This window comes from Lissotriton helveticus, chromosome 2_1 (genome assembly GCF_964261635.1).
Source record: "Lissotriton helveticus chromosome 2_1, aLisHel1.1, whole genome shotgun sequence".
In the NCBI taxonomy this organism is placed as follows: domain Eukaryota; kingdom Metazoa; phylum Chordata; class Amphibia; order Caudata; family Salamandridae; genus Lissotriton; species Lissotriton helveticus.
The window spans coordinates 1640860254-1640887211 of NC_136059.1; the positions used below are offsets into that span (position 1 = coordinate 1640860254).

The 26958-nt window shown below is 43.7% G+C and overlaps 1 protein-coding gene across 1 annotated transcript; it reads right to left on the minus strand.

Moving 5' to 3' along the window:
* Positions 1–228: 228 nt before the first annotated feature.
* OSTC (oligosaccharyltransferase complex non-catalytic subunit) lies at positions 229–26762 on the minus strand. The gene is made up of 4 exons (XM_078676588.1): positions 26543–26762; positions 17785–17878; positions 3830–4027; positions 229–483 (listed from the first exon to the last, which is right to left on the minus strand). Exons 1-4 carry the CDS (start codon positions 26679–26681, stop codon positions 465–467), a joined length of 450 nt encoding a protein of 149 aa, XP_078532714.1. The 5' UTR covers positions 26682–26762; the 3' UTR covers positions 229–464.
* Between the last annotated feature and the right edge of the window lie 196 nt (positions 26763–26958).

The following is a 26958-nucleotide window of genomic DNA, read 5'->3' on the forward strand; positions in this document are numbered from 1 at the left end:
GCTGAGAATCCGGACATGGTCACTGGGAAAGTTGAGCTGCAATTGACTGGTTTGCTGTGTGTTCCATCAACCACCAATATCACTCGATTGCCTCTTATTTTCAACAGAGACCAAGTTATGTTGCATCTGGCAATATATTCTCTTTGTTCATGGCCAAAAGAGGTCTAGCATTCACCATCATGAAATCAACCAAAGCAAAGACATTCTTCAAGCAATGATGAATTCATCTCATTAACAAATTCACTTTATTTCACAAAATACAGAAGTTATAACCAGTCAAAAGATTAAGTCTGTTTTAGAGTCACTCATGATCCCGATTTCAGTTTCTTTGAGCGGAAGTGGGGGGCAGTTCTTATTTAAATCTTGTCAATGTTGAGTCGGTGTATTCTTTTGTCATTATTCTATTTGTAGACTGTTGTCCACATGCAGCAAATCCCACTCTGTGAGCTCCATTCAAAAACACTCTAGCCCATTAGGTAACCCCTGAAATACACAAACATCTGATCAGCAAATATTTACTACACAAAAAGAGACAAACATCTGATAGATAAATAGTTACAACACAAAAAGTGACATATTAAAGGGCAACATTTTTGCACATTACAAAACATACATTTTATTCACAGAATGTTCTATTGTCACCCATTAGGATCTAAAGTTCCTTGCCTGTTTTTGGTAAAGCTGCCTCGTCCTGCCTTCTTATTTCTTACTGGAAAAACACGACTTGCTGTAATCATGCCAGTACACTTTAGTGTTCCATTTGCTTTCTGTTGTGTTTGTTATTAGAGTTATGTCCATGTTCGGCATGGTCAGCAAACACTTCCCTCTTTAAACAAGGCAGCCCTTCTGGTGGACTCTGCCCTCGCACCTTCATGGCCAGAGTATCACAAGTGCTGATCCTAGCCCACCACCCACTACCACTACTTGGTTGCTGAAGATCATCTGGAAATGAGAGATCTGCATACTAGTGTAGAAAGAAGGCTTCAGATCAGAAGGGAAACATCGGCTGGATTGCTAATCTTCCTCCAGACTAGGGTTCAGTTCAGGAAAATTTATGAAGAGAAGAGCGTACCTGCAGTAAGGCCTAGACTGTTCATATCAGTAGAATCTGAACAGTTCCCAGTTGGGACTGGTGGATCACAACCAGGAGATCCTTGCAATACAGAGCTCTAAATATGTAAGGCAATAGTTAAATTTATATATCACCCCAGTTGTGTCCTGCACTGATTGAGAGACTCCTCCATTAACCATCAGATTTTCATGAAAGCAGAACTGGCTTTATAAGGGTGAGGGGCTTGTCTGTTTGACTAGTGGATGTTTGGGATGCTCGTTTTTTTAAGTGATGGATGTTGTTTTGCATCAGGCGCTGGAAACTCGACTGAGGCTTCAGCCCCCTGATACCAGAGGCTGATTCAAGATGAAAGTTAGGCTATGAATCCTGCATCCAAATCCCATGCAGGAACCCTCGTACCCTTTGAGGGAGAAAAGCTCTTGCAAAAAGCTAGACACCCTAACGCCCCCGCAGATAACAAGATCAGCCCAAACAGAGCCTCAGAGCGCTTAGAGCCTGGGACCTATATGCTAACATCTGGAATCATACCTCAGCATCAGAAAGGCCTATCTGCTTTTCTTTATTCAGCTTATCTTTATCTCTTCCATTGGTTTATATAAAAGTTTTTTCTATTTTAAGACAAAGCACTGAAATTATACCAATATCAGTGAATCTTATTTACTGTTCTACCCTGTATCAGATCTTCTAACCCCTTCCAGCTCCTAGATTGACTTTGGATTGCTGATCCCCTCCCCCCAGCGCCTTGAGACCCTCCGGGTGAGTAGTGCGCTATATAAATGCTCTGATTGATTGATTGATCCTTGCTGTCATGACAGACTGCATTGTCTTAAGTAACTCTTACTTAGGATCACTGCAATAGAACTAGTCCTTTGACACATTGGCTTAACAAAAATGAATGTGTCGCCATGTAACGCAACTGGTACTCATGTAAAGCGCGCTGATTTCGGGTCAAGTTCGCGCTAAATAAAAGTTCGAGAAAAGAAAAATTGGTAAACCGCCCACACACAGGATACTGTAAGGAAACAGCTGAGACTCTCCAGCAATTTAAGAAAAGGCCTCAAAACTTGTCCACTAGCCAAATATTTTCCTACTGATGGACAAATAACAATTAATTGAGCAGCTTTACAAAACATTGCAAATTCGTATTTGCAATTAGGTTTTCCAAACAAGGTTCCAACTATTTTCGAAATAAAAACACCTTTCAAAAGGGTTCTGACGAGATGTTAATCAAAACCTCCAGCACTTTTAACAACTTATTTAGGGGCCTGGAGCATTATCCGCTGCAACAAAAACCCACAACTATATTCACAGGAAATCTCCGTTGCTGAATGTATGTAATGGGTTTAGCTGTAGTTACTTATTTAAAAAGCATCAAATACCCTAGAGTGTAGCATTGTCTTCTGTGGCACAGGAATCATTTACACCAGACAACAAACATCATCCACACGGATTACAACTCTCAAGGGATAGGGGCAATAACATCCTTCATGTGTTTTGGGGCATGATAATGTCCTGCGCTAGAGATAGTATTCGTTAGAACTCATGTCCCACTTATTATGGCAATTGAAATTAATGTGCACTGTGACTTACACTGGCCAAACAACAGTCCTGTGATAGCAGTCTAGTGCACAAATGTATGATGGTCACAAAAGTCTCTACATGAATATACATGCCCATAAATTATAGTGCAGGGGTCTCCAAACCGATCCTGGAGGGCTGGATCCATTCCAGATTTTTTAAATAACTACATGCATCTCAATGGGGAGATCCAAAAAAATCTGGCATGGATCCGGCCCTCCAGGACTGGTTTGGAGACCCCTGTTATAGTGCAACAGAAAGCATTATCAGATGCTAATACATGGAATGCCATTCTACAAGTTAGATTGGCGCATGATACATTAACTTCAGCTACTGTCACATAAATGACTGCCCATTTAGTACCCAAGGCAAGCTGCATTGTTTTTCTGTGTCATAGAAAGAATACCATCAGCCTCTGCTCTTATGCAGGTACATTTCTCTTTGTGTGTATTTTTAACATCTTGCACCGTGTCCACACTTTCCATTCCGAGAAGCTGGGGTTCAAGAAGAGGTTGTCTAGATTAGCCCTCTTACATTACTAAGTCTTTTATGTCCCCTAGACTACAGGCCCTCAGATCAGGTCTCTCTGGCGTCAGTGTTTGCCAAAATGTAACAGTTGATATTTAAGACTTGGCAATCACTTTCTTTCTTCCACTGGCACATCTCAAGTGGAAGAAAGCCAAATGGGATGTCACTTTATCGCGATACATTCAACGCCAAGGCGCTGGGTGAAACATCCCCCCTTAAGACACTGTACAAAATGCACGAATGTCTTCTACCAGTTCGAGGAACAGTGTAATGGGATATAGAAGATCATAACCTGCATCGGTACAGGAGAACAATGCTCCTTCATGACCATACAATACACAACTTGAATTGCCTCTGCAATACAGTAGCATCCCATTTTAAAATATATAGCAACTCATTGCATATTGGGGGAAAACTATGTAATAAATTAAATGCTTCTGCCTCACCAGAGTCTTGCAAGACATTAAAAAACCTATATACCTAGATGAGATATAGTTTGCAGTATGGAGCATCACAAAATAAAAATATATTTTCTCAATTTCAACGGTACATCGCCTTGCACTGCATCCGTGTTTTTTCAACAAACTCCCTTGGAAAAGAAAGTTAAAGATGGCAGAATCACAAAACAGGCCCCCCCATTGAACTACTTACGGTAATTTCATGCGCATAAACACGCGTGCCATGAAAAAGCTCAAAAGGACGCTGACAAATCCAATGAAAAGCAGCAAGAACCGGTTGAGCTTGGGGATGTTTGGAGCATTGGACCGGTCCAAAATGATGAAGCCTAAGCCACCCATGGTAAACAGGAAACTCGATGCCAGGCCTTCCATGATGTACTGCCCATTCACCCTGCGGAAAAAAGACAAGCCGTTTCAACCAAAAAAGGAAATCCTGAGGCGAACAACTTGCTGCACAGGGTATTCAATTATAATACAATTTGTAAACTCACAAAGACAGCGCTTAGATGTTTTCGGTGTTTATGCCTATTACAGAATATGCGGTACAAAAGGGGGTGGCGACGGACGGAGCATCTGAACCAATCAAACACTCACACCCAGTAAAAAGATCTGGGTTTGATCCATCACCGTTCTTTAGCCCACTCTGCCACCCCAGTTCAGACATGGCTATATGCAAATCAGTCCAGGGAACAGTCCAGCCCGAACTGCCAAGCCATGCCTTCCCTGGACCGGAAACAAGCTTCCGAGGACCGGTTTCTGGCATTCCAGCCGTCTTCAGCCCGGCTTGCTTGAATCCAGTGGCAAAGTGAGCAAGGGACTCACGTCTGAGCATACCCTGCCACACTTATGGCGGCCAAAGCGGTACAAAACGGGGTGGCGATGGACGGAGCATCTGAACCAATCAAACACTCACACCCAGTCAAATAGAATATGCAACATGAATTCAGAAAACAGCAGCAGAACAAGTTTTTGGCAATGAACTGTCAGAAAAAAAAAGAATTAATTTTTGGATATTTCTGATTTAAGGTTTTTTTTTTTTAAGGGTAGTTCTAGCGAACCCTTGCTCAACTAGCACAGCCAATAGGCTTGGCTCCGTGGCAAAGCATGCTAAAACTGGCATGCACAAAGGCTGTGGTGTAGGTGATAGTAATGTTTTTGGTAGTGGTGATAGCTCATATTCAGGTCCTGACAAATACCGTACATTAATAAGGTAACTGCTTCAAAAAAAAATATACAAGTCATTGCTTTCTGTATACAATGCATGTATGAGATACAGAATCTGCGATGGTTGAGTAATTTTGGGTGTCAAATAGTCCCTTGTGCATTGTAAGCGCTCCACTGGCAGAGAAACTAAGCACCACACAGCCAACAGTACAAGGTGAGACAATAATCTGGACGGGCCAAAGCATACTCAATGCATATGTTAAAGCATACGACATCTGCAGAAGCTGCACTGTCAAGAAACACCTAAAAAGCAACTGGGCGGTGGAGAGGAGTGGCATGCACGTTTGGAAGTAATTCTGCCATCACCGGGGAGCCCACTCTGGTAGGAGTGACTAGCAGATTTCAAAAAAATCTTACAATACAAAAGGGCACAAGCTCCTAGGCCAACGGCTTCACTGGTTTAGGCAAGAGTGAAAATGAGAGAGTAACAGGGAGAGTGAGAGAAAGAGAGAGAGACCTCACCTTCCTGGACAGGATAATCTCACTCTGGCGAGTGAGGCGACTTAACATCAAGGCCATTGACATAACACCCACAACAATGGCAAAGTCCTAAGTGTTGAGAAAGATCTTGATGTGGAAGGGGACCTCAATGGAGAACCAAAGATTAGGGATACCCTTAATGTTGAATGAGGTTGATATTAACACACTTGGGAGCAGCAATGATGTAGAGGTTAATCTCTTAACCAGATACTTGCAAAGCTCGCCCAGCTTTGTGCTGAGGTAGGTTATCTCCCAGAGCTTTCTTTAAAACGTCGCCTGAAAGATTTACTAGCCCCTTAAGGAGTGAACATCGAACACCTGGCCACACACATTGTAGCTGCTCGTCTTAGACAACTATCCTCTACCAGAAAGACCTCGATCTAAGAAAGCAGGTATGAGTACTTAACAAATCTGGGCAAATGACATCACTCAGATAGAAAGCACAGAACAAGCACTGGAAAAGCCAAGAGGTCTGGCATTGGCTGCCAGTCTCTTTACTTTGTCAATTCTTATTTTGGTTTGTCGTGGTGTTTGCAAAATGTTATTGTTGGGGACACTGCTAGGCCCTCAATCTTAAAAAATAAATTTTGTTAAGGACAAAATATTTTCTGATCCAAAAAAAGCGTGCATTACCGTGGTATTCCGTGGCACTAAAGGGAACCACTGTATGTATTGATGTGCGCCTTCTGAAAGGGAAGCATGATGTAACTCACAGTGAAGTCAGACAATGACTGAAGTGTGCTGTGGATGACAACAACAGGCTAATGGATGAAGCCTGAAAACCCTGTATATATAACTATGTTATATGCATAATATTTGTAAAATCAAAAAGGTCAAACAACCGACCTAAAAAAAGCTTTAAATTGAAAAAAGCCAGTTACTCTGGTGCTGGCCGCTAGGCTCTTGCCTTTGCCAACTCTTTTTTGATTTTTTTTTTTGCAAGTCTTTATTACAACACGGTAGAAAGGGTTGAAAACCTAGATTGAGAGGCTTGTGTAAACAGGTCACAAAGCCAGAGCGAGAGGGATAGATAGATGTGCACAGATATTTTGCAAAGACAGATAGATAGACAGATAGAAGTTGCAAAGAGACACAGACAGAAGCTGCAGCGACAGACAGAAGGACAGACAGAAGTTGCAAAGATAGATAGATATAGAGAGACAAACAGCTAGATAGAGAGAATGTAGAAAGCTAGACAGGTTGATAGACCAGAAGCAGACAGGTAGATCGAAGATATACCGACGGACAGGTTGACAGACACATACAAAGATGGAGATAGAAAAATAGATAGGGTTGCAAAGTGATTGCACAGCACATTCATTTCGTAATGTAACAGCTAAAAATCTATAAGCACGGCATACAAGGGCTCTGAAATCAAACTAGCAAGACATACAGATTAAATTGGTTTATAAGTATTAGCTGGAGTCCTTAATTGGAAAACATACAGGAAAGCAGTTATGAATGCATTTCATTGTGTGCACTTCAAAAAGATATGACTTTATAAAGAATATATTCAAATGGACACCGTGTGGTATACTCTGATACAGCAGCAATCAGATTACAAAGGCAGCTCCAAAATTAATTTACAGCATCATCAGCAGGAGGCAGGAACTGACAAAGCTGGAATGTGTCCTGTGGTGTGAAAAGCTGGCAGAAACCATCTTGCAATCACTTCAGGCTGTAAACACTTAGGCAACACCAAGGTAATAATTAAACACAAACAAAAACACTTGCACTGAGGGGAACTACATTGTGTGGAGCTGTGCTCCTTGTGAAAGAGTAAAATGCAGTCTCTCAAATGGAAGTTAGCCAGTGAGCAACGGCTGACCCACTTCTCCATGCTGTATGCAGTAGTAGGGCGGAAAAAAATGTGAATGACAACAGACCAATGGATGAAGAAAGCTCGCTGAAAGCCCCTTTAAGTATATTATACATATCATTTTTGTGAAATCAAACGGTCTTGGCTGACGTCAGACCTATAACCGACTTCTGCCTTGAAAAAGCAGTGTAAAATAGAGCTAAACGTCTTAAGATGCTGAGCAAGTGAACATTTAAAAAAAGTTCTCAATCAAGAAAAACTTTGAAAAATGCAGAAGCGTTCTAGGATTTTTGCTCAGTCAGCAGAAAAATAATAAACTACCTGATTGACACTGCTAAGCGTGAACGTGCCGCTTCCAGAATTCTTAAAGTGAATCCTTACATTGCCTTTGATGTTACAAACTATGCATGGGAGCACATTTTCTGCTTTATTCTTTCAGTATAAAACTTGGTTAAGGAGTGGCGTTGTCAGTTTAATGTACTTAATTGTAACCAATTTTTTTTTAATTGCCTGTTTTGTCGTTAAAAAAGGCAGACCACTTTGCACGCCATAAGCACGTTTTCTAGGTCAATGAACTGAAAATGTATATACTTATAATACTTTGAAGCCTGCAAACCCAGTATAGAAATCTGTCTCGAATAAACTTATTAGTTGTGATGTCTCTACTCATATGCCATAAGAAAATTACACATCTGCTCAACTGTTAATAACGTACTACAGCGGAGTGGTAACTCATAATGCCTGCTGACCAAGTAAATAACCAAAGTGAAAGGAAAGTCACAGATTATCATTGCAACTACATGACAATGCAAACTCGCGTTTTGTTAGTTTCTGCTTTTCTAAACTGAACAGTGACCTGCAGAAGCAAAACATTTATGGCAACTTGCTTATTTTTTGCACATAGCTCATTAAAGGAAAAATAATCTTTGAATGTGATTACTCACTCTGAGCTACAGCCTTGATTTACATTAAACTGATTCTAATGTGTTTTTGCAACACATTACTAATTGCTTTTGGTGTGTTTAATTTCACACTAGAGATTCTACCACGTTAGTTCTTCATGTCCGCAACTACCTCTTTCATGTGAATGTAATGTAATGTAATGTAGTGGTACTTGTATAGCGCACGAATCACCATGAGGCATCTCGGCGCTTGTACAAATACCGCTGAGGAACCCTTCCTGGCCTTTCCCTGTGAGGTGCCCACTCCTGGCCACCCCCAAGGTGAAGCCAGGCATCCTAGCGTTGTTGGGGCCGTTGTGGAGATTAAGCAAGCTATTGCCCAGAGTTGCAGAGTGGGACCCATGATTAGAATAGGCACCGAGGCGAGAATTATCAGGTCCGGGGAAATTGAGCCCAAGAGTCGCCGAGGCGGAAATTGAACCCTGGTCCCGGGCCAGACCTCTGCATCAGGGTCTGCCGCTCTAACCATTGATGATAGGAAGAACAGGAGGGGACCCATAAACCGAGTTGGGATGGGTATACAGTGTAAACAGAAACAATTCCCAACAGGTATTATTGAGAGTCAATTTCAATTGTGCATGCCAGACGGCATTACTGAGAACAGAAAACAAGGAGTCAAAAAGGATCTTAGAGGAACAGTGGTATTATTTACCAAGGACAAGGGTATTCAACATATGTTTACAGTTTTCAGCAGCACTGTAAAGATTAGATCGTGTGACAACCCAGTGGCACTTGGTGCAAGGTGCTATATACAGTTTTAGTGAAGTGAAGTGCAAGTGATTAAAAACAGCATTGGTGGCGCATAGAATGTGATATATACATCAATTGCAGCTTCAATTATAATAGACAAGTTACAATCACTTGAGACAATTATTTTTGGAGAAAGCTGAAAGTGTCATATGCGTCATTTGATTCAAGCTGTGTTGTCGACGGCGTTTCGATCCCCTTGAGTCGGGATCGTCATCAGGACGGGGTTGTTCTTAATGAATACAGTGCTGTGGACAAGGAAGGATAATGATGAGGGTGGAAGGCGGGAACGGGCAGGCGCGGATGGGATGAGGATGGGGAGTGCGGAGGTGAAGGCGCACTCGGGGCGGATGAGGGGCAAGGTATTAGGTGTTTAGGGCGAAGTGAGGGTGGTGATGGCCGCAGAAGGTAAGGTGATATTAGGGGTGCCTAATGTGGAGAGGAGGTCTGTATAAATTGTGTGGGGTAGTGTATCACAAGGCCAGAGGAAATAACTTACAGGAACCATGCAAGGATGCGTGGTCTACAGCTTACGAAATCAATGCGTGCTGGTCACTAGAAGGCAAAAGGCAATTGTAAGGAAAAAGACGCATGGGTCAATGGTCGGTACCGAACACGCACTGGGAGTCTCAGTACCTGGTGGCGTCTTGTCCTGGGACTGCTCACGAGGTTGGGCAGCTCCTAGAGAGGAAGACAACGGGTGCGTGATCAATGAGGCGCAGAAGTGCCGTGGATCGAACTCGAAGAGCGCGATTAGGCGAGAAGCCGGTCGCCGACGGCGGGAATCTTACCTTGGATAAGGAGGGGCACAGAGGGCAGTAGCTCTTCTGGCGTGGCTGTATTGCACTTAATGCAGCGGCAGACAGCGTCTTCTCCGTGTCTAGGAGAATATACCAGTGACCGCGCGGAGGGGGCGGGGTAGGGGGCGTCTGTCTGGGGGCGGGATCTGCAAGTAAGGGCCGAGGTGGCGCGGAGTGAGTGGTGAGAGTGAGGGCGGGGGGTGGGGAGTGGGTGGGGCCGTGAGAGGTTGCCCAGGCAACCAGGGTAATCAGGAAGTCACGGAAGCCCGGGACGGCGCATTGAGACAAAGCGCTTTGGGCAGGTCCAGGGAGCGGGAGTAAAGGGCATGATCTGGAGAAGCAGTATCAAGAGAACTTAGTACATAGGACGCAAGGTGAAATAAACATGACAATTTCAGTATTACATTGTGGAAATTAATGCAACACACACACATATTTGGTAGAAGTGGATGGCGGCAGAACATAAGGAAGCTGTTACTTAACATTTAATCGGTCAGGGTATAAAACCGGACAGTTAATTACATGGCGAAATAGGGGGCCAGTTTAGTCAGGGGGAGCAGCAGAGAGGGGGTGCAGAGTAACGGACAGCTCATATGGTTAAGGTACACTTCTCATTTAATCTTAAACCATATGTGTTTACAGGGTGCGTGTTAGAGGATGGTCCCTGGGGTCAATTAAATGGCGATAGTATTAGTCCATTCATCCAGGGTGTTGAGCCCCTGGTTGACCGAGTCAACTTTGGCAATCCATTTGCATTCTGCTCTGTTGAGCATGGCCTTCATGTTACCTCCTCTGAGAGGTAAGGTGGGTTTCTCAATGACCTGCCATCTGAGGTCCGAATCCGTGTGTGAATGCTCAATGAAGTGCGAGACCAGAGGCGCTGTAAGTACCTTGCAGTTAATTCTGCTCTTGTGTTGAATGATACGTTGTTTTATCATTTGTGTTGTCTGGCCGATGTAAATCAGATCACACGGGCATCGGATAGCGTAAATAACGTTCTGGGTTTTGCAGTTAGAATGTTGGGCGAGGTGGTGTGTCTGGCCATTGAATGTGAATTCCTTGGTGTTGGTTGTCAGCTCGCACACGCTACATGATTGGCATTTAAAATGTCCCATGATCGGGGGCAGGCCCCAGGATGCTGTGATGGTGTTTTTCTCTGTACTGGGGGCCGGCCACGTAATGGCATGCACTAGATGGTTAGCAATATTGTTGCCTCTCTGATATGAGAACAGAGGAGGTTCTGTTCTCATATCAGAGAGGCAACAATATTGCTAACCATCTAGTGCATGCAATTACGTGGCCGGCCCCCAGTACAGAGAAAAACACCATCACAGCATCCTGGGGCCTGCCCCCGATCATGGGACATTTTAAATGCCAATCATGTAGCGTGTGCGAGCTGACAACCAACACCAAGGAATTCACATTCAATGGCCAGACACACCACCTCGCCCAACATTCTAACTGCAAAACCCAGAACGTTATTTACGCTATCCGATGCCCGTGTGATCTGATTTACATCGGCCAGACAACACAAATGATAAAACAACGTATCATTCAACACAAGAGCAGAATTAACTGCAAGGTACTTACAGCGCCTCTGGTCTCGCACTTCATTGAGCATTCACACACGGATTCGGACCTCAGATGGCAGGTCATTGAGAAACCCACCTTACCTCTCAGAGGAGGTAACATGAAGGCCATGCTCAACAGAGCAGAATGCAAATGGATTGCCAAAGTTGACTCGGTCAACCAGGGGCTCAACACCCTGGATGAATGGACTAATACTATCGCCATTTAATTGACCCCAGGGACCATCCTCTAACACGCACCCTGTAAACACATATGGTTTAAGATTAAATGAGAAGTGTACCTTAACCATATGAGCTGTCCGTTACTCTGCACCCCCTCTCTGCTGCTCCCCCTGACTAAACTGGCCCCCTATTTCGCCATGTAATTAACTGTCCGGTTTTATACCCTGACCGATTAAATGTTAAGTAACAGCTTCCTTATGTTCTGCCGCCATCCACTTCTACCAAATATGTGTGTGTGTTGCATTAATTTCCACAATGTAATACTGAAATTGTCATGTTTATTTCACCTTGCGTCCTATGTACTAAGTTCTCTTGATACTGCTTCTCCAGATCATGCCCTTTACTCCCGCTCCCTGGACCTGCCCAAAGCGCTTTGTCTCAATGCGCCGTCCCGGGCTTCCGTGACTTCCTGATTACCCTGGTTGCCTGGGCAACCTCTCACGGCCCCACCCACTCCCCACCCCCCGCCCTCACTCTCACCACTCACTCCGCGCCACCTCGGCCCTTACTTGCAGATCCCGCCCCCAGACAGACGCCCCCTGCCCCGCCCCCTCCGCGCGGTCACTGGTATATTCTCCTAGACACGGAGAAGACGCTGTCTGCCGCTGCATTAAGTGCAATACAGCCACGCCAGAAGAGCTACTGCCCTCTGTGCCCCTCCTTATCCAAGGTAAGATTCCCGCCGTCGGCGACCGGCTTCTCGCCTAATCGCGCTCTTCGAGTTCGATCCACGGCACTTCTGCGCCTCATTGATCACGCACCCGTTGTCTTCCTCTCTAGGAGCTGCCCAACCTCGTGAGCAGTCCCAGGACAAGACGCCACCAGGTACTGAGACTCCCAGTGCGTGTTCGGTACCGACCATTGACCCATGCGTCTTTTTCCTTACAATTGCCTTTTGCCTTCTAGTGACCAGCACGCATTGATTTCGTAAGCTGTAGACCACGCATCCATGCATGGTTCCTGTAAGTTATTTCCTCTGGCCTTGTGATACACTACCCCACACAATTTATACAGACCTCCTCTCCACATTAGGCACCCCTAATATCACCTTACCTTCTGCGGCCATCACCACCCTCACTTCGCCCTAAACACCTAATACCTTGCCCCTCATCCGCCCCGAGTGCGCCTTCACCTCCGCACTCCCCATCCTCATCCCATCCGCGCCTGCCCGTTCCCGCCTTCCACCCTCATCATTATCCTTCCTTGTCCACAGCACTGTATTCATTAAGAACAACCCCGTCCTGATGACGATCCCGACTCAAGGGGATCGAAACGCCGTCGACAACACAGCTTGAATCAAATGACGCATATGACACTTTCAGCTTTCTCCAAAAATAATTGTCTCAAGTGATTGTAACTTGTCTATTATAATTGAAGCTGCAATTGATGTATATATCACATTCTATGCGCCACCAATGCTGTTTTTAAGCACTTGCACTTCACTTCACTAAAACTGTATATAGCACCTTGCACCAAGTGCCACTGGGTTGTCACACGATCTAATCTTTACAGTGCTGCTGAAAACTGTAAACATATGTTGAATACCCTTGTCCTTGGTAAATAATACCACTGTTCCTCTAAGATCCTTTTTGACTCCTTGTTTTCTGTTCTCAGTAATGCCGTCTGGCATGCACAATTGAAATTGACTCTCAATAATACCTGTTGGGAATTGTTTCTGTTTACGCTCTAACCATTGAGCCACACTTCTCCACTTTTTTGAGCAAGGCCCAAAAAACATACAGTTTGTGGGAAAAGTGATGGTGTGACCACGTATAATACGGAACACAATACTTTGGTTGTATGATAAAAAGAAATTAAAGTCACCTCAGAGTTCCACGAAATATATTGGTACTTGGCGTTCAGAACTCCTTTGTGACCTGCAATCTCTCTATAACAGCAAGGAGTACCTTATCCAATTTAAAAAGTGCACAGGGGCAGACATATTAAACTGTTTATGAATAGGTGAGAAAATCCCACATTGTATAATCTATTTTCCTACTGGGAGTCTGGCTACAGCTTGTAATTGTAATTTGCATTTATATGTTGCTTACTTAATGCACTTCTACATTTAAGGTTCTTCTGCAGCGCATAGATTAAACTCAGCACTAAACACCTCTCATGCAACTTTCATAGCAGGTATTACATTGGTGGGGATGGCAGACGAACCATACACATTCTTCCTCGAGTCAATTGTGGGTCTATAAACGTATGCCTTTTTAATAACTAATATCATTTTGGATTTTCACATGAGATAATGAATGCTCTCACTCAGCATGTTTCACAACCCCTGTACTGCAATGGTATAACATATGCACAGTAAGAGCACCTTACATTTTCTGAACATTTAGAGTGCTAGACAACTTTTTGTAGCTTTGTTACCGGAGGTGAGATCAGGGTTTAAACAATCATTCTCTAGATAGAGAATTTCCAAATCTAGGCTTTTCTTATAAGACCGCTAACCACTCACTGCCAGCAGTTATTAGGCTTATTTGAACACTGAATATGTGGATTTCAGCCTTCCTATGCAACTCATCATCTGGGAAGATATGCCATACTGCCACTTGGAAATAAGTTCACAAATTTCAGAGGCATATATTGCTAGCACATTAGGTATGTGTAACAAAACATAGTGTGAAAAGATATACAGCAAGTCTACCAAAAAATTTGCACATGCAGGTCTCATTATATTGAAATAAGCGCAACTGAATATTCTGGAAACAATGCACAAGTCACAGAGCGCGATTATAACCTTTCAGCTAACTTTAAAAAAAAAATAATAATAGTTATTTACATTTTAAAAATCTAAATAAGTTCATCATTTATTTTTTATCAACTTGACTGATAGTTTCGGTGACTAATGCCATGCAGTTGTTGACTGGGGTTTTAGATAGCCTCATGCACAATTCGAAAACACTACAGAAAAATGCCTTGCACATCAAAATAAGCAGCAGGCATTGACTCCTATTTTCATATACGTTTTAAACAGGAGGAGGCTTAGAAATATTCAAAACATTTATGTACAATTGTGAAATTGTACAAGAGTCTGGAAGGTGAAAAACCTTACTGTTAAGTCAGTACATCTTCTATAACACACTGGAACCAGTGCTGCTTACCTGAGGTGTGGAGAGTTCAATATATTTTGTATTTAATATTCTTATATAGCACAGCAGACCAACAGTATCAGCACTATGTACAGCTACTAAATTAATGAAAATCTGTTTACAATCAACAAGTAAAAATAGCTAACCATAATCGGCTATGACTACATGTTGAGGATCTAAGTCTGTGAGCCATAAGGTTGCTTGGCTGAAGAAAAAAAAAAAGAATGGTTTGTATTTCTGAAAAATATCTGAAATTCAGTTTCCAAATTGCAGGTCGAAAAGCGCACAGGCAATGATTCAGTGGTACATGCTGCACAAGGCCCCGATGGGAATCGAATGCAGTCCAATAAATATGCCGGATACAAATGTTGCATTCAGATCTTTACCAGAAGAATGGGATCATCTGGTTAGTGATGAGTGTTAAAAATAAAATTTGTGACGTAAGAGCACCCCTAAAGATGGCCAGGATAATTGATTTAATACTGGAAAAGATAACTAAAATTATTTAGAGATGGCAGAGCCAACTCGAGGTGCTGGGGCTACCCTTGGTGAGAGGCCCCTCACTCTACAGCCTCTCTTTGGGGGACAAATAATTGTGAAAATAGACGACGCCAAGAGGGAGGCTCTGGAAAAACCCTGAAACTGAAGCTAGCCTCAGAATAGAGCATTGACATGGCAATACTAGATCCAGGCAGAGAAAATGAGAATATCAAACTCTTATTTATGCCTCAGGAGCTGTGGACAAACAGGAATTCTGCTTCACATGGTGTGGGAGTGCCCCAGGCCGAGTTATTTCTTGGACAGAGCCAGTGTCTGCTCAATAATGTAATGAGAATCACACAGAGAAAGGGATAGAAACACCTGCTATTAAGAATTTGGGGAGATGATTAACCATCGAGATATATTGAAAAGTTGGGTAACAAAGAGTTAAGTAGTCCAGAGAGAGATGTTTTTAATTGTGGGGCAAGCCAGAGGTCCCAACATGTGTGAAGTGGTGTGCCAACTAATATTGGCGCATGCTGCTGACAAATTCAGCTATGAAGGAAGGGGCTGCCCAATAGGCATGAAAAGATTTAGGGCCATGGATGAACTACAGGTACTTAGCTTAAGGGGCGGGGGTGAAGTGACAAGATCCGGATATATATAAAGCTGCCTTATAAGGATGAACGTTGTGACTGGTGATAAAAATGTTGCCATACTTTCCAAGGGAAGACATGGCTTGGCAGTTAGGGCTGGACTGTTCCCATGAGGCACAGGGTCAGACTGATTTGCATATGGCCATCTTTGAACTGGGGTGGTGGAGTGAGCTAAAGAATGATGATGGATTAAACCCAGATCAGTTGACTGGGGGTGAGTGTTTGAGTTGCTCCAACGCTCCATTATCACCTTTGGTATCGCTTTGTTCGCCCTAAGTTGGCAGGGTATGCCCAGACGTGGGTCCCTTGCTCACGTTGCCACTGGATTCAAGCTAGCCTGGCTGATGACGAATGATTAGCCAGAAACCGGTCCCAGAATGCTTGTTTCCGGTCCAAGGAAGACATGGCTTGGCCGTTCGGGCTTGACTTTTCCCATGAGGAACAGGGTCAGACTGATTTGCGTATGGCCATGTCTGAACTGGGGTGGGGAGTGAGCTATAGAATGATGATGGATGAAAACCAGATCAGTTGACTGGGGGTGAGTGAGTGATTTGCTCCAACGCTCTGTCCATCATCCCTTTCATATTGCTTTGTTCGCCCTAAGTTGGCAGGGTATGCCCAGACGTGGGTCCCTTGCTCACTTTTCCACTGGATTCAAACTAGCCTGGCTGTTGACAACTAAATAACCATAAACTGGTCCCTGGATGCTCGTTTCCGGTCCAGGGAAGACATAGCTTGGCAGTTCGGGCTGAACTGTTCCCATGAGGCACAGGGTCAGACTGATTTGCATATGGCCATGTCTGAACTGGGGTGGTGGAGTGAGCTAAAGAATGAGGATGGTTTAAACCCAGATCAGTTGACTGGGGGTGAGTGAGTGATTTGCTCCAACGCTCCATCCATCATCCCCTTTCATATTGCTTTGTTCGCCCTAAGTAGGCAGGGTATGCCCAGACGAGGGTCCCTTGCTCACTTTTCCACTGGATTCAAGCTAGCCTGGCTGATGACGGCTGAATAGCCAGAAACCGGTACCAGGATGCTTGTTTCCGGTCCAGGGAAGACATAGCTTGGCAGTTTGGGCTGGACTGTTCCCATGAGGAACAGGGTCAGACTGATATGCGTATGGCCATGTCTGAACTGGGGTGGTGGAGTGAGCTATAGAATGATGAAGGATTAAACCCAGATCAGTTGACTGGAGGTGAGGGTTTGATTTGCTCCAGTGCTCCGTCCATCATCCCCTTTGGTATCGCCATACTTTCCAAGCTATGTTTTATTAGGTGCTACTGGATGGAAAAACAAGTATTTATCAAAAAGATGTTTATTTATGGTTACTGTTTGCAGACAAAGACACTAGGGAGGGAAGCCAAGCAAGGAACACAGTTAAGAGAAAATGTGATTCTAGGTTTGTCCTTCTGGTCATACTTTCCAGAGGCGACCTTCACTTGCCAAGGACAAAGTAATATTTTGCACACTGGTTGCAGCCATGCTGATGTTTCTAGAAAGATTGGTAGTGGTGCATCTACAATTACAGATTGGTATGGTGAAAAAGGAAGCTGTTGACAATGTAGACAATCCACCATTCTATTACCTATGCTGTGGACAAACTCGCGTAAATGTGCACTTCTGCTGAAACTTATGTTCTCTCAATTTTGGGGGAATGGATGCCTCAGGCATTTGAAAGTCCTTTGTCTGCTACTTGATGATAAACCTATAAGTACACTGACAAGGCACCGGGAGGCCTACTTAATACGATTATAGCGCCTGATGAATTTAGAACCATAGCAGTATGACTGAGATTGCATTTTTCCAAGTGATTTCCAACACGGCTGAGGAAGACTGGGCAGGCACGGGGGTGTTTGGAGGAAAGCCGGGGAGAGGAAATTAAAAGATGATCACTTTAGGTTATCAGCTCTCGACTCAAATTCTGTAAGTACGATGCCATTTAAATATTTGAAACAAAGTGGAAGATAATGTGAACAGAGTTGAAGAAAACAGCTATTACACAATGTCAAAATAGCTCTAAAAAGAAATTGGTGCAAATTATAATTTCAGCAAAAACATAAAACCATACCTGTATGCTAAAAAGGCAACTGGCCTCTGATGACCGTTTTCATCTGTCATTGATCCTACACTGGGAGGTTCCACAATTACATCATAGATGATGCCTGCAAATACAAGTATTCCAGTTAGACATAATAATACAGAATTTCAGGATGGCAAGTTTACAACTGTATGCCAGACAAGGTTTTTAATGAATTAATGATTACATATATGTACTTCACATAAGTAATATTGTATAATTAAATTAATTAAAACTTTGTGATGAGAATTCAAGACATATCAGTGTTAAATTGATCCAAAACCAAGGACGCTGATGTTTAGCAACTGGTGAATGTTCATAAGTGGAGATGGCATAGCAAACCGGCAAGAAGTGTGTTCATGGAAGAACGAGGCAGACTTCATTCACTGTCTGTGATAGACTGAAGTCTCTGCTGGGCTAAAAGGACGGCAGGGACATATAATGACTGTAATCCGAATTATGGCAGTTATTTATTTGGGGCTGTTTTTCTTCCACCATTTCACTCTGTTACTCTAATACAAAAAGTATAGGGATCTAGAATAAACAAACAGTCTTTAGCTGTAAGCAAAAACTGGAAGAAAATTTCTCTTACACAGATGAACTTTATGCACATTTTCTAAAAAATAAAATGGTGGAAGAGCAAAAAATACTATGTTCCGTAATGCTTTGTCAGGATGACTTCTGGTATGTAAACTCCTAATGTCAGAAAGTAAAATAGGCAAGGAAATATTGCGTGGGTCATATGAACATGTTTGCCTGTTAGCCAGGAGAGCTAGAAACTCAAATTACAAAAAAGTCTGTTTCCTGCGGACCCCATCTCTAATAAAACGGAATACCTTTTCTTTGTGACAAACTAACAGCCCAATCAAGGCACTGAAATTATAAAAAAGGCATGACTTTCTAAGATAGGGTGGTGGGAAAGAAGTGTCCAAAGGCCGTCGGGGACTTCACAAAAAGAAGCAGTTCAGAGTGGTTATTTTGGGCATCAATTAAATGCACCATAATTAAAGACTGCCCGATTTAAAGTTCCGTTTTACAGACCCCCCAGGATATAGCGGCATGGATTCGCAAATTTAGCGGCACAAATATGGAAATTTTGCGGCACTTTATTTTACTCATAAGCATTCATTTTCAGCCTTAAATCAATGGAAACTGTGTTAGCAGAGTATTCCACTTTGATTAGGCAATCTGGAATATGGAATAGAGGAAGCAGCCCACAGGTGAAGGCTGTTATCCCTTGGAATTGCAATTCTTCATCTGCCAGTTGGGCTAAACGGAAGTGTGAGGTCTAAAATTTTGTATCACATTTTGTGATGTCAATTCCTGTGAGGACATGGGTCTTGATGCCACTTCCAGTGATGCGACGTGCCATGTCGCGCTCAATGATGTCACTCAATGTGATGTCACGCGCTATGCTGCCTAACTTGGTTAGACCCCCCCACTTCTGTTTTTTAGGACCTGTGCCCTCCTAAGAAGTGAAATAAAGACAAAACAAGACAACAGGCCTCCTCCTTCCGTGTACCCAGAATCGGGGAGAACATCCCTGTCTCCATCAGGGCCGCCCCAGTGCAGAAGCAATGCAGGGATTGAGTGACAGGCACTCACCCACACCTGACCCCCCCTGCATGTCTGGTTTCTGCCCCCAAAGCTCTCCGGCCTCTGAAGTCATGGCTCCTGCCTGGGATCCGAGGGGCAGGCGCCGTGCCAGGGTTTAGAAGCCCCGCTGCGAGTCTAGACTGCGGACGGGGCACCCCCGTGCAACTCACGACACCCACAACGAGGCGCTTCACAGGTCGTAACCAGGGGGCCTGGCCTGGAAAGGATAAAAAGAATGTGCCCCCCCCCCCCCTTCCAGCCATAAAAGAAAAATATGCCCCTAATGGGAGGACCCAGGGGGTTGGCTTCTCGTGCAAGACCCCCTTTTATTTCCCTCCGGCTGGAAAGAGTTGGCCTTCTCGAGTGTATGAGGGTCGCTGGGCCACTGTTCATGTAGCGCACGGAAGCCGGCGGCGCCCTGGAATAACACACACCGACCCCAAAACCACCGCAAGCCCCTGACACCTGCCAGAGCCGAGGAGAACAGGCGGGGGCGGGAAATCCAACCCTGCAGCTGGGAGGGGGGGGGGGGTGTAGTGCTACCGCACGTGCAGGCTGTTTATTCAGGTTTTAGCTAGGCATGTACGTAATTTATATTAAGCAGACGTCATGTTGTGTAAACTCCAGTTATTGAGCTATGCACATTAACAATACTTACACTTCTAATATAGAATAGAATATGCTAGAGCACGAAAAAAGAAAAGCCCGAAATAAACCAGCTCTAAAAATGAACCGGAGGAGGAGGGGGGGCGCTTCTCCCCAAATGAAGGGCAGAAACCATCAGCACGCGAGAGGGCCTGGCTGCCCCCTGCCTCCGTGCCGTTTGTACGTCTGAGGTATGTTTGTGCCGAGGCTCACACAGCGTGGGACCCCCCAGGATATAGCGGCTTTTGTACAAATACCGCACGATTTCTACAAAAGTGCCGATTTCACGGGCACTTTTGTAAAAATCGCGGCATTTTTACAAAAGTGCCGATTTCGCGGCAAATCGCAAAATCCTGGAGGGTCTGGTTTTAAAGAGGTCTATATAGTTGATTAGATTCTAACTCAAGCAGCTTAGCCATGAAGATCAGTGAAGTGGGCCTTAAGAAAAGTTGTATACAAAAAATGTATCTCAAGGAGTTAACCTGACCTAGTATTTAGGCATTTCCAACATTCGGGTCTTGAATGTTGTTGGTGGGTTTATTTTACTTTTCCACTTTTTAGAGAAGACTTAGAATAAGTTCCCAAATTACATCCTACAGCTAGTTACATTTTTAAGTTTTCAGTCTGGATTCCTCAATGTTTTCATCCACACAGTACTATTAATGCAATTTCATACGATGATCTCATACAAGCAAACCATAATTGCACTTCTAATGGTGAATATAAGCCAGTCGCTACTGAAACTATCTCCAGGTTTGAACGAAGGGCATACCATGACCATATGCCTCAGAAAGTAGGGGGAAAAGATGATCTTCGCTACAGGCACGAATTGCTAGGATCTAGGGATCAAAATAATGCCCCTTTAAAAAAAAAGTAGTAAGAAAAAAAGAGATCAGTAATCTGTTTTCTCAGATTTTCTAATCAGAGCCAAAAAGTTGGAACAATTATTAACACATTCTGGCATATATTGTGTCGGAACCTAGTCATAAGAAATACTGCCTCTTTTGTAAATTGAGTGCGTCTTAAGAAAGCCGATTACTTAAGGGGCACATTCACCAAAGTTTATGTCTGTTCACCTACTTTTTTTTTTTAATGCTCCATTAACAAGGAGTAATTGAAACGTGGTGATGACTGGACTAGCTATAGATAAATGCAAATCTATTATGAGCCAGAAAATGGTAAAACCTTACTAGTCAAGACCCGCATAAACTTTAAAATAACTTCTGCTGTGTGTGCACTGCTTTGTCCATGTGGAGTGTATTATACAGGCAGTACTATCAAGCAGCTCTTAGAATTACTGAACATACAGGGTCAATCAGGAGAGTTGTTTTGAAAAGGATTGAGCACTGAATTATAAAGACTGCCACACATTATAAAATATTTTACATTTGTTGGAAAATGTGTACAAGATAAGCATCCTGGAGGAGGGAATCCTACGAATTTCTGCAACTTGAACCTCGTATTTTTAATACCCTGGGCACCTTGAATTCATTGGGTCTTGATCTCAATGAAGTATGCATTTCTGTCTTTACTAACAGACAACCATATCTTGATTGTATTTAGTCAAAAAGCGGCATCTTGCCTCACAAACCAAATCTGAGCTCCAGCCTACAGGGCCTCAAAATGTTCAACAGTCCACTCACAGAAACAGTATTGTTCGGCTTCCTTGTGGTTGTAATGGAGGGGTCTGTGGACTAAGGCAGGCATTCAAGAAGCGCCAGCAGATATCTGGGGGAAAGCTGCTGGAGCCCTGAATTGGCTTGCTTGTTGTGACTACCCCAATAGGCACTGTAAAGCCAATAGGTCTTGCTTATGCAAGAGTTACTAGCTTTGCCGATATATTTTAGCCATGTTGTACACCAGCGTGGCTAAAAGTTAGTGGTGTAAAGGAGAGTGAGGTGGAGTGTTGTGGAGGGAGTAGAATATCATAGTGGAAGGGCGTAGAGTAGAGTAAAGTTCAGTGGTGTAGAGTAAAGTGCCAGAGTGGAGTAGCATAGAATGTAGCGGAAAGTTATAAAGTGGAGTGGCATAGAGGGCATTCCGTAGAGTGGAGTAGAGTGTTGTAGAGTACAGCAGAGTAGAGCATAGAATTGAGTAGTTTGGAAAGTGTAATGGCATACAGTGTAGTAGAACGATGTACAGTCGAGTGGCACAAAGTGGAGTGGTATATAGTGGAGTGGCGTAGAGTGGAGCAGTGTGTCATACAACAGAGGGGAGTAAAGTGGCATGGAGTTGCATAAAGAGAGTTGCATAGAGCGTTGCAGAGTGGAGTACTACAGTAGCATAGAGTGGAGTAGAGAATTATAGAGTAGAGTAGCTTAGTGTGTTAGAGTGGAGTGAAATAGCATAAAGCAGAGTGTCAGAGTGGAGTTACGCATCGTAGAGTGAAATAGAGTGGCCTAGAGTGAAGTGGTGCAGAGTCGATTGGAGTAGAGTGCAGTGTCGTACAGTGCACTGGTTTTGTGGAAAATGGTGCAAAGGATATTAGCATTGAGTGCAGTGACATAGAGTGGTGTAGATTGCAGTGATGTAGAGTAGATTGTTTCACAGTAGAGTGAAGGGGTACCGGGTAGAGAGGTGTAGTGCAGGATAGAGTGCTGACGTGTACAGGAGATAGACGTAGAGTGCAGTGGGGCAGAATAGATTAGAGTGGTGTGGAGTTATGCAGAGTGTGGTGGACTAGAGTTGAGCAGTGCAGTGGCAAAATGCAGAACAGTGCAGTGCCGTAGAGCAGTGCAGAGTAGAATAGAGTGAATTAGAGTGCAGTGACAGAGTGCAATGGTGTAGAGCGGCATAGCGTGAAGTAGCATACAGTGCAGCGACGCACAGAGCGACGTGGAGTTCAGTGGCGGAGAGGATATTCTTGTAGAGGGTAACAGATTGCAGTAGCGGAGAGTAGATTGTCGCAGAGAAGAATAGGGTGGCGTGTCGTGCAGTGGCGTAGAGTGTTGCCGAACAGAGTGCAGTGGTTTGGAGCAGTGGCGTAGAGGGCAGGACAGAGCATAGTGGCGCAGTGTAGCACAGAACAAAGTGCAATGGTGTACAGAGCAGAGGCATGGAGTAGAGTGGTGTAGAGTAGAGCGGCATAGAGTAGAGTGGCACAGAGTAGATTGTTTCAGAGTAGAGTTAAGTGGTCTAGAGTGAAGTGTGCAGGGTGAAGTGCAATGACAGAGTAATTGGGTAGAAAGCAGTGGTGCAGAGTAGAGTACAATGGCTTGGAGTAGAGTGTTGTAGAGTAGATTGTTTAAGAGTAGAGTGAAGTGGCGTAGAGTGAAGTGGCCTAGGCTGGAGTGGTGTAGGCAGCAGTGGTGAAGAGTGCAGTGGTGTATAGTAGAGAAGGGTAAAGTGCACTGACACAGTAGAGGGGTGAAAAGTGAGGGGGCGTAGGGTGCAGTGGTGCACAGTAGATTAGAGTGGGGTAAAGTATAATGGAGTAAATTAGGACAAAAAATTAACATAATAAGCTAAATGTGCCATAAAGAGAAAAACTTCACATTAAACTGACACGCATTTGAAATGTGCTAACTTGTAGTAGGCAATCATTGTTACTCATGTAGGCATACTCAGGCCATGAAACAAGTGTTTTCCTAGCTAGAAGGGAAATCGATAATGCTGTAAATGTGCCCATGAATTAGAAGCTTGACCCTAGAATGACATGTTTAGAGATGTCATAACTGCAGAATCATTCGATTTAACAAAATGTATTACTTATTTTAAACTTGAATGTCATGAACTTCTTGATTGTCATGAACTTCCTACTTTCTTAGGTTTCATATATACCTTGAATAGAATAACTTGTGCATTTTAAACAATAATGATTGATTCATAGGGGCCGATTAAGATGTCGGTCGTAAAGATTCTGACTTTAGGTCGGAGGTTTTACAACCGACATTGTCGGTTTAATTCCGACCGGCTGATTACGATACAGCCAGTCAGAATTGAAACCAGCCAGTCATTCTGGTTGGCTTCCGACGGGTTCAAGGAGTCTGTCGGCCAGTCGGAAACAGCTCATAATCCATATGGATGGTGGTTTACTCCGTCCAATGCACGGTTTCAGGCAGGATTTTAACTCTGACCTTTCAGATATGGAAACCCTGTCAGAAAGCGTGTTTGGGGGCCCCTAGCAGGTCCCCTTTCACTTGCGACCTCCGGTTGGAGGTGGGAAAGGCACCTATGGTGCTCCACAGTTAACTGCGGTGCGTGCCATGGGATCGCACAAGACCTAGCTAACCATGCGACAAAAAGTTTAATCTGCATGTATTTCCGTGGGAATGGAGGACCTGAATTTCTGTGGGAAAGGAGGACATGAACCTGCTTACCGAAGAACTCGGTCCGCTGATTGGTTTGTGGAGGAAGAGGTCTGCTACAATGTTTTCTTGACTTTTATATTAGTGCATGCTAGTTAGGTAGTTTTAACGCTTTTTCTTGGGTGGATTGCTCTAGACCCAGAGCGTTGATAGTTGTGGCTACTGTTACTATTGTTTTCCTCTCTGCTTTACTTTGCTATTTTGATTTGACAATTTGTTACTGCAACTGTATGTTTATCTATTTAGATTTATTGAGTCTCGGCTGAGTCTTATGAACTAATTCTTATGGGATGTTCTGTTATTCTAATTTGGCTCTGAAGTTTACTGTTCCTGTGATTTCACTCTTTTCTATCAAATGGAACACTGCATGGGTTTTTAAAATCTAAGGCTCTGATCTTGATTATTAGAATAGGGAACATATTTCCTTTATGGAACACACTTAATGAAATTTATAATTAGGATGCTTTGTTCTAACCATTTTTTTAAAGAGATTTCTGTAAAATTATTTGATTGGTGGACTAACTAAATAAAGACCAAAAATAAAGAAAACAACTTTACTAATCTCTTAATAAAAAAATAAAACTTTGAAAGAGCAATAAAACTAATCATTGACTGAACTGTTAATGAACTTAAGCTTTAGATGTCTAACTTGCTCCTTGGCTCCTAATACAACTCAACAAGATCCATCACTGAGGAGAAGGATTTAGCGCGAAAAAAAGGACTTAACCCTGGCTGAGTTAATTTTGGGCCCAATCCACGCCATCTAGTGCATTGGCATAGAGTGATGAAGAGTAGAGTGCAGTGTCATAGAGTGCATTGGAGCAGAGTAAAGTGGCATAGAGTGCAGTGTTGTAGGGTACATTGGTGGAGCTCAGTTGCATAGAGTAGTGAAGATTAAAGTGACGTAGAGTGAAATGGGGTAGAGAAGACTAGCGTAGAGTAGTGTGTTGCAGAATAGACTTGTAGAGTGCAGTGGCACAGAGTAGACTGGAATAGAGTAGATTGTTTCAGAGCAGGGTGGAGGTGTAGGGTGCAATGGTGCAGAATGGATTGGTGTAGAGTGTAATGCCGTATAGTGGAGCAATGCAGGGCAGAGTGGCGTAGGGAGTAGTGACATACAGTGCATTGGGGTAGAGTGCAGTAGAGTGGCGCATAGAAGAGTGGCATTGAATTCAGTGGCAGCTCGCGGCGTTGGAGAGCAGAGTGGGGTAGAGTGAAATGGTATAAAGTGGAGTGGTGCAACATTGCAAAGAAGGCTGAAAACGTCATCAGCTCTTCATACTCTGCAAAGTGACACTTTTCCTCTTGAAATCTGACTCCAGAAATGTGATCCAAGCATAGTTACATCTCGACTGAGGCAGTGCCTTCCTCGCCTGTCCCACAATCCAAACTGAATCCGAGGTCGAGCACCCTAGCCGTTAGGCCAACTCCTCTCCCCAATAATTAAAGAACTCATTGGATTACTGAACGAAATCCTGGGGCCAGGAAGTGGAGTGCCTTTTTACATGGAATCATTGGATAGCCTATCCGTACCAGCAATCAATCATCCGTAGGTTTACTGTACTCACTCTCTTTGCGTGCAATGTGTTAATGATGCCACTCTATACGCTTGCCTTTTTGGTTAACACCCAAATTGAGAGTGCGGTGTGGACACAAGTTCCCTAGTAGTCCGAGGCACATCCTGAGGAATAGGGTTAAAGATTACCCCTTGTTGCCAGATATACCTTTGTCGGTAGTGCCCAAAGTCCTGGGCCTATATTTAAAAAATAGTGTGTTATGAGAATTGGAGTCATTTGCTCGAATCCAAGTATTAAGATAAATGTACCTAATAACAATGATGTGTAAGAGAAAAATAGGGGCTGGTCCATGCACGCGGTGTGATTTGGCAGTTCTGTCCACGTAGCCTGCCAGAGCTGCAAACTTTAGAACTAAGTTAGAGACCCAGCTTCAGCTCAAACCCCTGGGCTTCCGGTCAAATCACGTAATCTACATATGTCAGTTCGCCCTACTTATAACATGCAAAAAGTTACCCAATGTACAGAGACGTAGCCATCTGTGCTGTGGCTTGCAGCTCGTTCATATATGCCCACTAGGATTCATGCAAAGAAAGTCTATTATTTCCCTGTTTAGCATTCTCCCGACAAGTAGACTGGGTGTGTTATGTCTTGGGTAAACAGAACAGTGTTTCGCGCAGCACTCACCCCCAGTGATGAGGAAGTAGGACACAACCACCAGAGCGTATACTGTCATGGCAGAGGGCATATGTAACCAGGACGGCTTTTTGAGCTTGATGTTGGGGCATTCCAGCACCGCAAACGGGATTCGGTAAAGCGACTCCATATCGCTCAATTCCAGATACTCACAGAACCGGGAACATGAAAGAAGCGTCAGTTCCACCTACCAGCACGCACACACACCCCTGCCTCTGATAGAGAGAGAAAAGAGACTACATTTCGCTATGCGAACAACTCGGCCCCCTTAATACCGAAAGATTTCGCCTTTGCGGACACACGTTTACCACCAATATAACGTAAAACACGCCTTTCTATTTATAGAAACAAAACACGAATATTATGTATCTCTTTTATTAGTTTCTTAATTAAAACATAAACAATAT